Source organism: Silene latifolia, chromosome Y (assembly GCF_048544455.1).
Source record: "Silene latifolia isolate original U9 population chromosome Y, ASM4854445v1, whole genome shotgun sequence".
Classification (NCBI taxonomy): Eukaryota; Viridiplantae; Streptophyta; class Magnoliopsida; order Caryophyllales; family Caryophyllaceae; genus Silene; species Silene latifolia.
The window spans coordinates 33,602,069-33,615,443 of NC_133538.1; the positions used below are offsets into that span (position 1 = coordinate 33,602,069).

The following is a 13,375-nucleotide window of genomic DNA, read 5'->3' on the forward strand; positions in this document are numbered from 1 at the left end:
ACAATAAACCTATTGTTATTAAGCCATAGACTGTGGATATGGAGCTTGTTAAGACAAATTTTGATGTTGTTCCTGTATGGGTGAAACATTTTAATATTCCTCTGAAATTTTGGGGGAGTTGTTTACCAGAAATTGCAGGTTTGGTGGGTAAGTTTGTTAAGAAGGACCAAGAGCCTCATGATAAAACTTGTTTAAGCTATGCTAGGGTTATGGTGGAATTGTCCATGGATCAGAGTGCACTTGTCAAAGTCAAGTTTTTTGATGAGTCTGGGCATATGGTTTTTGTGCCTGTTGAGTATGAGTGGAAACCTATCTCATGTACCAGCTATAATGGGATTGGGCATAATGTTGCACAATGCAAGAAACCTGCTAAAAAACCTCCTAAGCCTAAACAGAAACAGAGGCAAGCGTGGAGGCCATTTAAGACAGCTATGGTTCAAGATGCAGTGGTAGAACCTGTGACCACCTCTCCCATAATAACTCCCACCAATTTTCCTCCTCTACATACTGTTAGATCTGTTCCCATACAGTCTACTCGAGCAAAAAATATCATGAGGTTGAATAGGCAGGAGACTATGGTGGGGGTGAGGCTCTCTGCCAAATTTAGCAAGTATTCTTTCATAGATGCACTGAACAACTCTAATGATTCCAGGGGGGATTGGGATGTTGGGGTGTTGGGGGGGGGGGGGGGGGTAGTATAGAGTGGAAAGGACCCTCTTGGAGGCACTCTCAATGCATAGCATAGGATTTTGGAACGTGAGGGGTCTAAATGACCTGAATAAGCAGAAAGTGGTTAAATGGTTTATGCACAATAATGGGGTAGGCTTGTTTGGTTTATTAGAACCTAAGCTGAAACTTGGATCTCTTTTGAATAAAAATACTTCAATTTGTGATAGATGAAGCATTTCCACTAACTGCAGTTGGCATAAAGGAGGTAGAATTTGGATAATGTGGAAACCTGATTGTTTTGATATTAATTTTATTTCCTTCAGTGCTCAGCATATCCATATAGTAGTATGTTCTAGAGCTGATAATAAGACCTTCCAGCTTACAATGATATATGCTTTGAATGTTTTAGAGGAAAGGGTGGATTTATGGAATAATCTGAAGGAGATTTCCCTTAACTGTAATGATCCTTGGTTGTGGTTAGGGGATTTCAATACTGTTATGTCACCAGTGGAGGGATTAGGGAGTAATAAAACTGATGCTGAAATGGCACATTTCCAGGATGTGTCTCTATTTATGGCATGGAAAATATACCTTCAACTGGAGCTTTTTTTACTTGGTCTAATAAACAAAATCCTTCTGGTAGAGTCTATAGTAGGTTGGATAGGGCAATGGGAAATCAAGCATGGTTGGATGGGTTTGGTGATAGTTATGCACACTTTCACCCCGAAGGCTTGTTTGACCATTGCCCCTGTACTGTGTTGGCTAAACAAACTACTTTGGCTGGCAAGAAAAATATCAAGTACATCAATATGTGGGGATCTGCTAGTCAGTTTAAAGATATTGTGAGGACTGTGTGGAGTCTCCAGTTTCAAGGGACCAGAATGTTCTCCATCATTAAGAAATTAAAAGCTTTGAAGCCTGCTTTGAAGAGTCTAAATAAGAGCTCTTTCTATGATATAGAAAACAGCACTAATAGTGCAACTCTGGCCCTTGAGAATATTCAGAAGTTGCTGGTTGATAACCCTGGTGATCCTGATTTATTGCAGCAGGAAATGGATATAGCTCAGGACCTAAGAGAACTTATCTAATCCAGAGATAGTTTTTTGATTCAAAAAGCCAAAATTCAGTGGTCCTTGGAAGGTGATTTGAATACTAATTACTTTCATCATGCTAATAAGAATAGAATTTACCTAAATAAAGTGTTCCAATTTGAAGATATGAATGGAATTTTATGTACTGATGGTGAATCTATTCAGCCTGCTTTCTTAACCTATTATCAGAACCTTTTAGGGTCTCATACAGTGACTGAGAGAGTGAATCAGACTGTAGTGAGATAAGGAGCTTGTTGCACTGCTGAGCATTGGAACATTCTGAGTAAACCTATTACAGCTGAGGACATCAAGCACTGTTTGTTTAGTATCCCTAAAGGGAAATATCTTGGACCTGATGGTTATGGTAGCCAACTCTTGAGGGGTGCTTGGGATATTATAGGAGATGAGATTTGTGCAGCAGTGATAAATTTCTTTGACTCTGGGAAACTCTTGTCTCATATTAACTATACCATTATCACTCTCATCCTAAAGATGGAGAGACCAACTACTGTCAAGCACTATCGACCTATTTCTTGTTGTAATGTGATTTACAAAACCATTTCAAAACTTATGTGTGCTAGGCTTGCTTTGATCCTTTCTGACATCATCACCAGGAATCAAGGAGCATTTTTTAAAGGAAGGAGCATACTTGAAAACATCCTGATCTGCCAGGATCTATTTAGACTGTATAATAGGGGTATAGCATCTCCTAGATGAATGTTTAAACTAGATCTACATAAGGCTTATGACACAATAGAATGGAAGTTTGTAGATCATATGCTTACAGCTCTTAGGTTTCCAATAAAATTCCAACAACTGATCATGGTTTGCCTTATTACTTCTACTTATACTTTGAACCTTAATGGAGCTCATTTTGGTTATTTTCCTGGGAAAAGAGGTTTGTGGCAGGGGGATCCTCTTTCTCCTCATTTATTTTGTATTTGTATAGAGTATCTTACAAGAATTATGATTTATGTAGCTGATAAGTGGTACTTTAGGTATCATCCTTTAAGTAAGAGTCTCAAGCTGAATCATCTTTTATTTGCTGATGATCTTCTGATGTTTTGTAAAGGAGACAATCAGTCAATCATGTTGCTTCTTAGAGTTATGGCTACCTTTTCGGCAGCTTCTGGTTTGAAAGTTAATGCTGCCAAAACTTAAGTTGTGTTCAATGGGGTGACTACTAGCTTGAAAGCTGATATTATTCAAGTCTCAGGATTTCAAGAGGGTAATTTGCCTTTTAAGTATTTGGGAGTTCCAATTCAGCCTTGCAGATTATTAAGGAAGGATTGCAGAGTTCTCACTGATAAAATTGTTAGGAAAATAAAAGGTATTGGGGCAAGGAAGCTTAGTTATGCATGGAGGCTACTACTTATTAACTCTGTGCTTAATAATTTGCACAATAACTAGGCATCTATTTTCCTAATACCTAAGTGTGTGATCCATCAAATTGAAGCTATTTGTCGAAATTTTTTATGGGAAAGTGGCACTGACTATAACATGCCCCCTTTGGTTGCTTGGTCTAATATCTGTTATACCAATAAAGAAGGTGGATTGAGGATTAAAAATGCCGGGTTGTGGAATGTTGCTAGTGTGGGGAAGCTGGTGCATTGGCTATATACCAAAGCTGATAGATTGTGGGTCTTGTGGATTGATCATGTGTATCTAAAAGGAGCTGACTGGTCTAGTTATCAACCATCTCCAGATGCTAACTGAAACTGGAGGAACATATGTAAAACTAGGTAGCTACTGTCTGGTGGTTATCAGGGTAATCACTAGGGGGTGCAACCTACTCATACTGGTTATACTGCCAGGTCTCGATACTGTTGGTTACAAGGAATACATCCCCTGTCCAATGGTACAACGAAGTTTAGGATCCGTGGAATATACCTAAGCAGGCATTTATTAGTTGGATGATTAAGAGGAAAGCTTTGAATACTCGAGTTAAGCTAGCACGATTTGGAATCTGTCTCTCTAATCGGTGCTTGTTGTGTGAAAATGCTGCAGAATCACATGAACACCTGTTCAATGATTATGATTACAGTTCAAGGGTGATTGTAGGGGTTTAATATTGGTTGCATCTTAATCTCAATGGTAGAGTTGGTTATTCCCAGACTCAGGTTAAAATCTGTAGAATGGCTAAGATGGAAATATGGTACAATATATGGAATACAAGAAATGTTTGCAGGCTGGAACATCGAGTGAAGAGGCCTGATATATTAGTCAAAGAAATTATAGCAAAATTACTTCAATGAGTCATTCAAAAGATTGATAGAATAGGTGCTTTAAAGGATAGAGATTGGCTAGCAATATTAAATATTCATCTCATGTAATGATGTAGACTATCTCAATAGTTTACAATGAAAGTACTATCATGTAATGGTTTCCTATTTTAATACAAAAGCAAACATTTAACCAAAAAAAAAACAAAACTAACGTTATAAAAGATACAACTCAAAACCACTATCAGCTTCGTGAACTACTTCTGTCGTGACTCGTGATATACTCATCCTGCCAAACACCGGGCTATGATCCAGATCACAACCTGCTAAGACTGACTGCTCACCATAGTGGATCACGGAAAACACAAAAGGAACAAACAGCAAAACAAAACCACACAAGGTCAGCAACTAAGGGAGAAAACATATAAAAACAGACACAACACACGCAAAAGAACACACACACCACATCCCCTCCAACCAACCACCATCACTGGCTGTCCACTAGACCATACCTACCAGTGGGGGACAGCATCCGTTTCCACCTAAGCCACGCTCATCTATCTGAGCGTTAAACCCTTGTCCATTAATGTGCACATCCCCTCCCATGGCGGGTTCTACAGAGGGCAAACTACGGGCATGAAGCCACTCCCGCAAGTGACTCCACTCAGCCGAGGGCGCACCTTGAGAACCACAGACAAACAATCACAATCAGCTGTACCACAACTACGATTATCAAAACAACACAAGTCCAACCAACTACTACAACCAATCATGAATACTGACACTAAATCAACCAAACAACATCCACAGACACTCTAGACAATCAACAGTACTGAGTAGGCGAACCTACCTTTAACAAACCGCACCGACTCCGCGTCCAACCAAAAGATACCAATCAACCAAGTAAAACACCTATACCAACAGTACAACCATCTATCACTATTACTACCAACCTAACTGAAAACAACGATGACGATGATGATGACGATAACATACCTGTACATAGCAAACCAGCGTCAAGATCGCTACTCGACTCATACATCCCATCCCCCATGGTGTAAGCATCCTCAAGGACCTCAAGAGCAAGGATTATGGTGAAGCAGAAGGAAGGTGGCGGCATCTAGGTTTATAAAGAATGGGCGGAAATAATTTGAGGTTTCACAATTATCGATTTATAAATCCCCGTTGTAAACTCGTTACTCGATCGAGTAACTAACTTACTAGTAAACCAGCGTCAAGATCGCTGCCCGACTCATGCATCCCATCCCCCATGGTGTAAGCATCCTCAAGGACCTCAAGAGCAAGGATTATGGTGAAATAGAAGGAAGGTGGCGGCATCTAGGTTTAGAAAAAAGGTGCGGAAATAATTTGAGGTTTCACGATTATCGATTTATAAATCCCCGCTGTAAACTCGTTACTTGATCGAGTGACCCCTACTCGGTCGAGCACCCAAGTTACTCGATTGAGTAGCCTCAACTAGATCGAGTCCCACACAAACCACAGCTCACATCATCACAAGACATCACTCATAAGGCTTCCGAAGGTCAAGATAGGTGTCTAAGGTCGATCAATGTTGGTCAACGGGTCCCTAAAGGGCGGGTATTACAGTCTTCCCCCCTTAAAAAGAACTTCGTCCCCGAAGTTTGACTAATCCTCCCCCGCGACACAAGACAAAGGAACCAAGGTCAATACCACCATTTACCCGACACAGGTCAACATTGTCGTTTAAGAATACCATCCCCCATATGTATGACCATCAAACATCGTCATCACCTACCTTAGCACATAATACAGAACACGACTCCCAACGAATTACCAACTTCCTTTTGAATCACCGAACACACATTGTCCACAAGAACGACTAACTTGACTATCACTTGCACTTACCACATAATATTACTCAAATATAAACCAGTGCAACTATCAGAGTATTCCTTTATCAATTTCTTGCCAACAACTAAGAGTTACAAAACACTCAAAACACGGTCCTACTACTGATTCACAACACACATTATTCATTCCACTCTATTACTTTAACCACGCAACACAATTCTACTAATAGCAACTCCACTACTGCTAATAACAGCCAATTTTCATGACAACATAACGAACGACTAACAGGAAATAAGATCTAACAACAAGCTATTCTATTCAACAATTATAAACTGTTACTCAATTACACAATAACCACTACAAAATCATCCAAGCAACCATTTAAAATACTTTAAAATATTTATGAAAACACTGTAAAATTGTTATAATTACGTCATTTTTCCTTTACGACATTACTCTTCCCCTCTTAAAAGGAACTTCGTCCCCGAAGTTCACCATCAAACAACTTTCCTGTCCCACAACCCATACATGTTATTCCACATTGACATTACATACAAACCACAATGCAAACTTTGACTCATGTTAACCAATATAATCCCTTGACACTACACAACTTTACTCGCATAAATATGAAATCATCGAATACATGAATCACACCACAAGGTATACCATCATCAATTAGCAGACATGTCATCAACTACTTTTTGTACAACCATACAAACTATGCAACGAGAGTTATAACCCCTAAACATGGCACTACCTGAGGCAATTTTGTTTAGTATTTTAATTTATATATATATATATATATATATATATATATATATATATATATATATATATATACATATATATCATCGAAACTTGTATAATTCGCACGACTATGCGCAACAATATAGCCACAGTTGAGACCGAACAATGATATAAGGCACCCTCAACAAGAAATACTATAACAATAACCAACGACATGATGATACAAACAAGTTTCTAAACGAACTGAAGCTGTAATAGTGTTACTCGATCGGGTTCGTGAGGCACTCGATTGAGCTGGACTTACTCGATCGAGTTCGTCAGTTACTCGATCGAGATGCCTGAGATCAGAATACTCCCCAGATGTCTCCCTTGCATTTACTCGATTGAGTGAGGGGTGTTGATCGTGTAGCCACATGTCATATCCTCCCCAATTCGTCACTTGTAAGGTCTAAAGCATCAAATACACGAGTCGAAAACGTGTTTCCGACAATAAAATATTGCACCAAAGTTTGAGAAGCATTCAAAGTACGGCCTTATGGCCACAATACAAACCAATGTCTAAGAAAAGTACTACTAACCAAGTGTTAACAACCAAAATCATCAACCAAGTACGAAACATAGCAAATCCATGAGAAAACGTTTATATAAAACAAGACCAACAAATCAAACATCACTCTCTTGCCTGCTCCTCCATCTCCTCATCACCACCACCGGCTCCGAACGTGCTTGCTCCAGCCGCATCCTCACCTGCGACACCACCAACACCGGAATCTGCTCCCACACGCCATACGGCCAAGCAACCATAGGGGGTAACTCTGAGGCTCTCCCCAAGTAGACCGCTCCACGCCAAAGGAATGGAAGACTCCGCTATCATCCCCAATGCCCCTCCACCACACCGGCTGAGCTGCCTCGGTCCCGATGCCCTGCATATGTGCCATCTTATGGAGGTTTCGGTGTGTCAAAGTAGCAGACACCCTCTCCGTGAGCTCGCTCACTCTCATCTCAGGGTTGTAGACGTAAGGGTTGCCGGAAAACTGAGGCTGTGAAGGTACAGGCTGCGCTAGCTGGGTCTCAGCCATCCTCTCCCTCACCCGTCATGGTCCCCTCCCCACTCTAGGCTGTACACCTTCGGGTCTGGTCTGATCCCTCTTCGTCGGCTTAGGCATCACATCCAAAATGTCATCATCAATGAGGTAATACTGCCAATCGGGGACCTCTTCCTCATTATCAGAATCGGTTGCCACCACTGCCACCGGTAAAGGCTCGGTCACGGGAAGGTGCTCAAGGTCGGGTATCCTTATCCAACTCATCCCCCAAACTCTCCATGCTAACCCACCATCCGCCAAAGTCCTCAACTACTTGGTGTCATAAACGTACTCACGGTCCAAGGTAGGCACCGTCGGGGTCAAAGGGGTATAGGCCAAGAAGGCCACAAAGGTAGTTAGTCTCTCCGCCAACCGCGTGGCGATGGCACCACAACTCAAAAAACGGGTGTCAGACGAGGTCATCAACGCTAAACTAGCACACTATAGCCGGGGCACAGAAGGAGACTCTCTGAGCTTGGGTGGGGTTAAGATACGCCGTAAGCAACATCACCTCGTGTGAGTTAAGCTTACTCACATCTTTCCGATAATAAAGTAAACAGGTCAAAACAAGAAGAAATATCTTCAAATTGACGTGTTGCACGTCATTGATAAGCATATTACTAGAGGTGGGAGGTGGCTTACCGGTAAAGCAAGGCATAAGACTACTGGCTCCACACTCAGTCGGGATGTCCCTAAGGGCTCCCTTCTCGGGTCTAGCAAGGCCGAGGTGGGTGGCAAACATGTCCATGGTTAGAAAGAAACTGGTGTTCATCAGACGGAACTCAAAGGTCTTTTCCACTGCATCATACTTGAAAGACCTCATGAATTACAAGGTCAGAAAAGCATAGGAATGCTTCGTAAGATGGTACAGCCCGGTCATACCCAAGGTCTCGACGATGTGCCTCACATCAGTCTCAATTCCTAGGTTAGTCAAGATGGTAGTATCAATGCAATGGGTGGGTTTCATACAACGTCTCTGTAAGGCAACAAAAGCATCTCTTTGCTGAAAATCAACGAAGACAACAAAAGGGTACTCAGGCACCACTGGGACCGTAGGTCCCTCACTCCCCTCACCTGCCTCTGACTCAAAAGCCCTCCCCCTGTTACTTTGACGGGTTCTAACAGTAGGTCTCGGCATCTGTTTTCAACACATATCTTAGATACACAAACAACATGTACTTGCAAACATATAAGCTTTCATGTATAGCTGTGGAAAAGAACTACTATGTACACACTTCCACCAAACAATCCCAAAATTGCAATTATAGTCTCTTAATTTATCAGCAGACGGTCACACAGCTACAACATTATGGCCAAGTATAACATCAATTAACAACCCAACTACAAATTTTAAGGATTAAACTTTCAAAATAGTTCCACAATTAGACAGGTTTGACAAAGAGTATGGGGCGAATTTCAATTTGGGGCACTTTTAAGACGGAGTTTTAAGGCAAAATTTTGAGCAAAAACCATCAAAATCAACTTTGAACATGGTACCAATAATATATATCACCTAATTATCCCCTTTTCATATGCAAAAGACAACCAACAATCAATTTAAAATTCCAAACCCTTGAAATTTCGGTACATACATTCCCCCAAATTGATTCGATTTTTGTATATCTAGCATCAATACTCAACAAATTAAAGCAAATAGATCATGTTACAACAATTAAAAGCAAGATTTTATGTATATAAACCGAATTTTTCAACAAACACCAACTATTATACATGTTTAATCAATTAAAAACATAGAAATAGGACGAACATTATTACCTTGGATGATTATCAAGTAAGGAGGATGAATTAAGCATAGAAAACACCAAGATTCAAGCACCAAAACAAAAGGAAGAGAGCAAAAGAGAGAGACATGGGAATTTAGGGTTTAGATGAATGAAGAAATAAGAAGAAAAGAATAGAGAAGAAGGGATATGAATCCCGTGTAAACCCGGACACTGTTCACTTACTCGATCGAGTAAGTAGGTTACTCGATCGAGTGGCCTCTACTCGATCGAGTTGGAGCTACTCGATCGAGTTTCCGCTGGCAGATCCAACTCTCTCGATGTCATAGGTTTCTAACTAGATCGAATAAGGTCTACTCGATGGAGTAAGCACTCCTACCCGGTCGAGCGAGATTAAAAACAAGGTAAAAAGTTACGGTTTTAGTTAACGTTTCCTGCAAAACAATAACTCGTGTCAATTCCAAATTGAATTTGGAAAACATCACAGATTATTATATTCTCCTCCAACCAACCACCATCACTGACTGTCCACTAGACCAGCCCTGCCAGTGGGGGACCGCAGCCGTTCCCACCTAAACCCCGCTTATCTATCCGAGCGATAAACCCATGTCCATTAATGTGCACATCCCCTCCCGTGGCGGGTTCTACGGAGGGCGAACTACGGGCATGAAGCCACTCCCGCAAGTGACTCCACTCAGCCGAGGGCGCAACTCGAGAACCACAGACAAACAATCACAATCAGCTGTACCACAACAACGATTATTAAAAGAACACAAGTTCAACCAACTACTAAAACTAATCATGAATACTGACACTAAATCAACCAAACAACATCCACATACACTCAAGACAATCAACAGTACTGAGTAGGCGAACCTAGCTTTAGCGAACCGCAGGGACCCCACGTCCAACCAAAAGATACCAATCATCCAAGCAAAACACCTATACCAACAGTATAACCATCTATCACTATTACTACCAACCTAACTGAAAACAACAATGACGATGATGATGCCGATAACATACCTATACATAGCAAAGCGGCGTCAAGACCACTACCCGACTCATGCATCCCATCCCCCACGGTGTAAGCATCCTCAAGGAGCTCAAGAGCAAGGATTATGGTGAAGGAGAAGGAAAGTGACGACATCTAGGTTTAGAAAGAAGGTGCGGAAATGATTTGAGGTTTCACGATTATCGATTTATAAATCCCCCCTACAAACTCGTTACTCGATCAAGTAACTAACTCACTCGATCGAGTGACCCCTACTCGATTGAACTCCCAAGCTACTCGATCGAGTAGCCTCAGCTAGATCGAGTCCCACACAAACTACAACTCACATCGTCAAAAGACATCACTCATAAGGCTTCCCAAGGTCAAGATAGGTGTCTAATGTCGGTCAACATTGGTCAACGGGTCTCTAAAGGGCGGGTATTACACAAATAGGGTTAAAGTGGTATTATTGCCTAATCAATATAACGACTTTACATTTGACTGTTTGTCTAGGTTTTGTTGTGATTTGTGTATGATATTTAACCTAGAACTATCGACTGACACAAGAGATTTTGGTGATGCGGAAAACACGATGTGGGAAACAACCGCGGGGGGAAACGGAATCCCACCAATATTTGTACTATAATCGAATTGAGGGTTACAGTTTAGAACGAAGCTAAACGGAGCTGGTGTTTGAGTATTCAAGGGTTTCTTGTGTGTATGCTAAATGAACCTTAGGTCTTGCGTTTCATTGCTTATATAGGGGAGGACCTCAGCAAGGGTTCCTTTGCTTGTTCCTCAAGACTCCGGATTGGACGATGCTCATGCCTCTCTTATTCCATATTTGGGCCTGCCAAGAAATAAGCCCAATTCAGGCTCCTCATTTCCCTTTACTATGTCTGGGCCATATTGCTTCCAAGTCTACTTCCTTGAATCCGGCCCATGGTCAAAAAATGTGCCCCTACAAATATTTAGACGCAGTTTAGTAAAATTAACTTTTCATTTCAGCTGGCTAAATAAGGTATATACCAAGCACATAAAATAAAAGGTAGCCAGAATTTTATTTAAATAAGCTATTTTGGACTAATAAGCAACCTTATTTGCCTGTTTAAACTACGGCTTAAGGTGGAAGTCACATAATCAAATTTTGAGCCTAAGGTAATTCGATTTCTATCATGATCTAAATTCATATCGAAAATTTTCAGGCATTTTAAAATTTAATAACGGCCTCAACAAATGATCTCAAAGACAAAAATATGAAATTATCCACGAATTGGCCACTGCGTTTAGGAGTTTATCTACTAGGAAAAAAGGATATGGAAATATTTCTTGTGAAATGCGACTTACTTTAAGCTTAAACTCTAATTGCATTATGATTCCGTGATCTTAATCCACAAGTCTTAATGTTGTTATGCCCACCTTATTGACCTTAGTCATTGTTTGGGCTAAAATATGCACTTTAGCCTAGCTGGAGATGGACCCCTCTGAAGAATTCGACCGCGGGGGTAGGTCAATCACAGTAAGCCCAATAGCAAGAGGAATCCGCTTAAGGAGTTGGGCCAATAAATAAAGCAATAGAGGAGAAGCCCGCTGATGGAAGAGTCCCGTGTTTTGGAAAGCCTTGAGGAAGATGTTAGGGAGAATTCGGGGAGATCAAGGAGAGTGGAAGGAGACGACCCGTTATGGAAAGAGTTGCAGTAGAAGTAATATTCCTTACCATAAACGAGGAAGATTATACCTAGGGTTCTTACCCTATAAATTGCCAAAGGGGCAACCAAGAAAGGGATTCAAGATTTCACGCATACACGCGACATATTGTGCTAGCTAAATTTACATATCGTCTCCATTGTACTCGTTCTCTCATTAAAAAGCTAGTGTAATACTTGGAAGGGTGTCGTCCTTTCTCGCGGTTGTTCCCACATTGGGTTTTCCGCGTCACCAAATCTCACGTGTCAACCTTTATTTACGTACTTAATTCTTTTATTTAGCATTAAACGCAATCATACAATCAATACATAACGAGTAAGACCGCATTAACCTCATACAACATAGTTCGGTAAAAATCACCAAAACAGTTTGGCGCCCACCGTGGGGCATTGTGGTCGTCAATAGTTGATTAACTCGGATATATAATGGACAAACAAACATCAGCAGCCGTGTCAGGGAGCGGTCATCCGTCGATACCACCCAATCCAATTCAGAATCCAGCATCGGCGGAACAAACTCGGGCCCCTAGACACACTCCAAGAACCACCTCCGTGACAAAAAGTCACTTTACCTCCCAGAACTCCTGCTGTGGCGGCCCAAACTAGATCATACAAGGGCACAGCAAGTTCAGGCCTTACTCCACCACCCAGTCCAACACAAACCTTACTTAGTGGCATGGAGAACCTTCAGAAAGTAATGGAAGATATGCGAGAAGACCAGAGAAAGGCAGAAGCTAAAGCAAAGAAGAGGGACAGGGAACTCTGGGCACATATAGACTTTCTGAAGCAGTAGACCAGTATTCCAGCCAGCACGGGAATGAAGGTCGGGTCCCGGTAGTAGATATTACCCAGGGGCATCAGGGAGCAGGAGTCAACCTCGACAGATACCAGCCGAGCTGGTAACAAGACTAGATCTAAAGACAGTGTCCGTAGGAGAAAGGATAACCCCACAAGGGTTAGGATACCTCACACCAGACAGCTGGCAGCCAGCCGGCTGCGCAGAGGCACAACCAGGTAATCTCCCACTGGATAATCTCGTGATAACTAACCAGACACATGGCACAGGATCCGCAGGAAGCCCGCAGGTAAACTAGCATCAAGGAACGCTCGTGAGATCAACCCCATTTGCTACCACGCCACACCAGAACCTTCAAGAGTTCAGACATGGAAGCTGTGCTCCAAGTCAACAGACAACAGACAAACGAATCCAGGACTCCGGAAGCCTGACCAACCAGTAGTACCTGGATTTAGGAGAGATGTTGAGTAGGGTCCCAGGATTTCCA

General features: G+C 41.7%; 2 protein-coding genes across 2 annotated transcripts; both read left to right on the forward strand.

Moving 5' to 3' along the window:
- Nucleotides 1-38: 38 nt before the first annotated feature.
- Nucleotides 39-1,757, forward strand: LOC141627820 (uncharacterized). The gene is made up of 3 exons (XM_074441035.1): nt 39-610; nt 993-1,232; nt 1,313-1,757. Exons 1-3 carry the CDS (start codon nt 39-41, stop codon nt 1,755-1,757), a joined length of 1,257 nt encoding a protein of 418 aa, XP_074297136.1.
- An 825-nt stretch (nt 1,758-2,582) lies between these two features.
- Nucleotides 2,583-3,476, forward strand: LOC141627822 (uncharacterized). The gene is made up of 4 exons (XM_074441037.1): nt 2,583-2,658; nt 2,740-2,892; nt 2,977-3,074; nt 3,171-3,476. Exons 1-4 carry the CDS (start codon nt 2,583-2,585, stop codon nt 3,474-3,476), a joined length of 633 nt encoding a protein of 210 aa, XP_074297138.1.
- Nucleotides 3,477-13,375: the final 9,899 nt, after the last annotated feature.

Coding starts and splice junctions, on each gene's coding strand:
- LOC141627820 (XM_074441035.1), top strand. CDS start 39: ATGGAGCTTGTTAAGACAAATTTTGATGTTGTTCCTGTATGGGTGAAA. Junction 611..992: donor CTCTCTGCCAAATTTAGCAA/GTATTCTTTCAT, acceptor TATTTCCTTCAG/TGCTCAGCATATCCATATAG. Junction 1,233..1,312: donor ATGGCACATTTCCAGGATGT/GTCTCTATTTAT, acceptor TCCTTCTGGTAG/AGTCTATAGTAGGTTGGATA.
- LOC141627822 (XM_074441037.1), top strand. CDS start 2,583: ATGGTTTGCCTTATTACTTCTACTTATACTTTGAACCTTAATGGAGCT. Junction 2,659..2,739: donor TTATTTTCCTGGGAAAAGAG/GTTTGTGGCAGG, acceptor TGATTTATGTAG/CTGATAAGTGGTACTTTAGG. Junction 2,893..2,976: donor TACCTTTTCGGCAGCTTCTG/GTTTGAAAGTTA, acceptor TTCAAGTCTCAG/GATTTCAAGAGGGTAATTTG.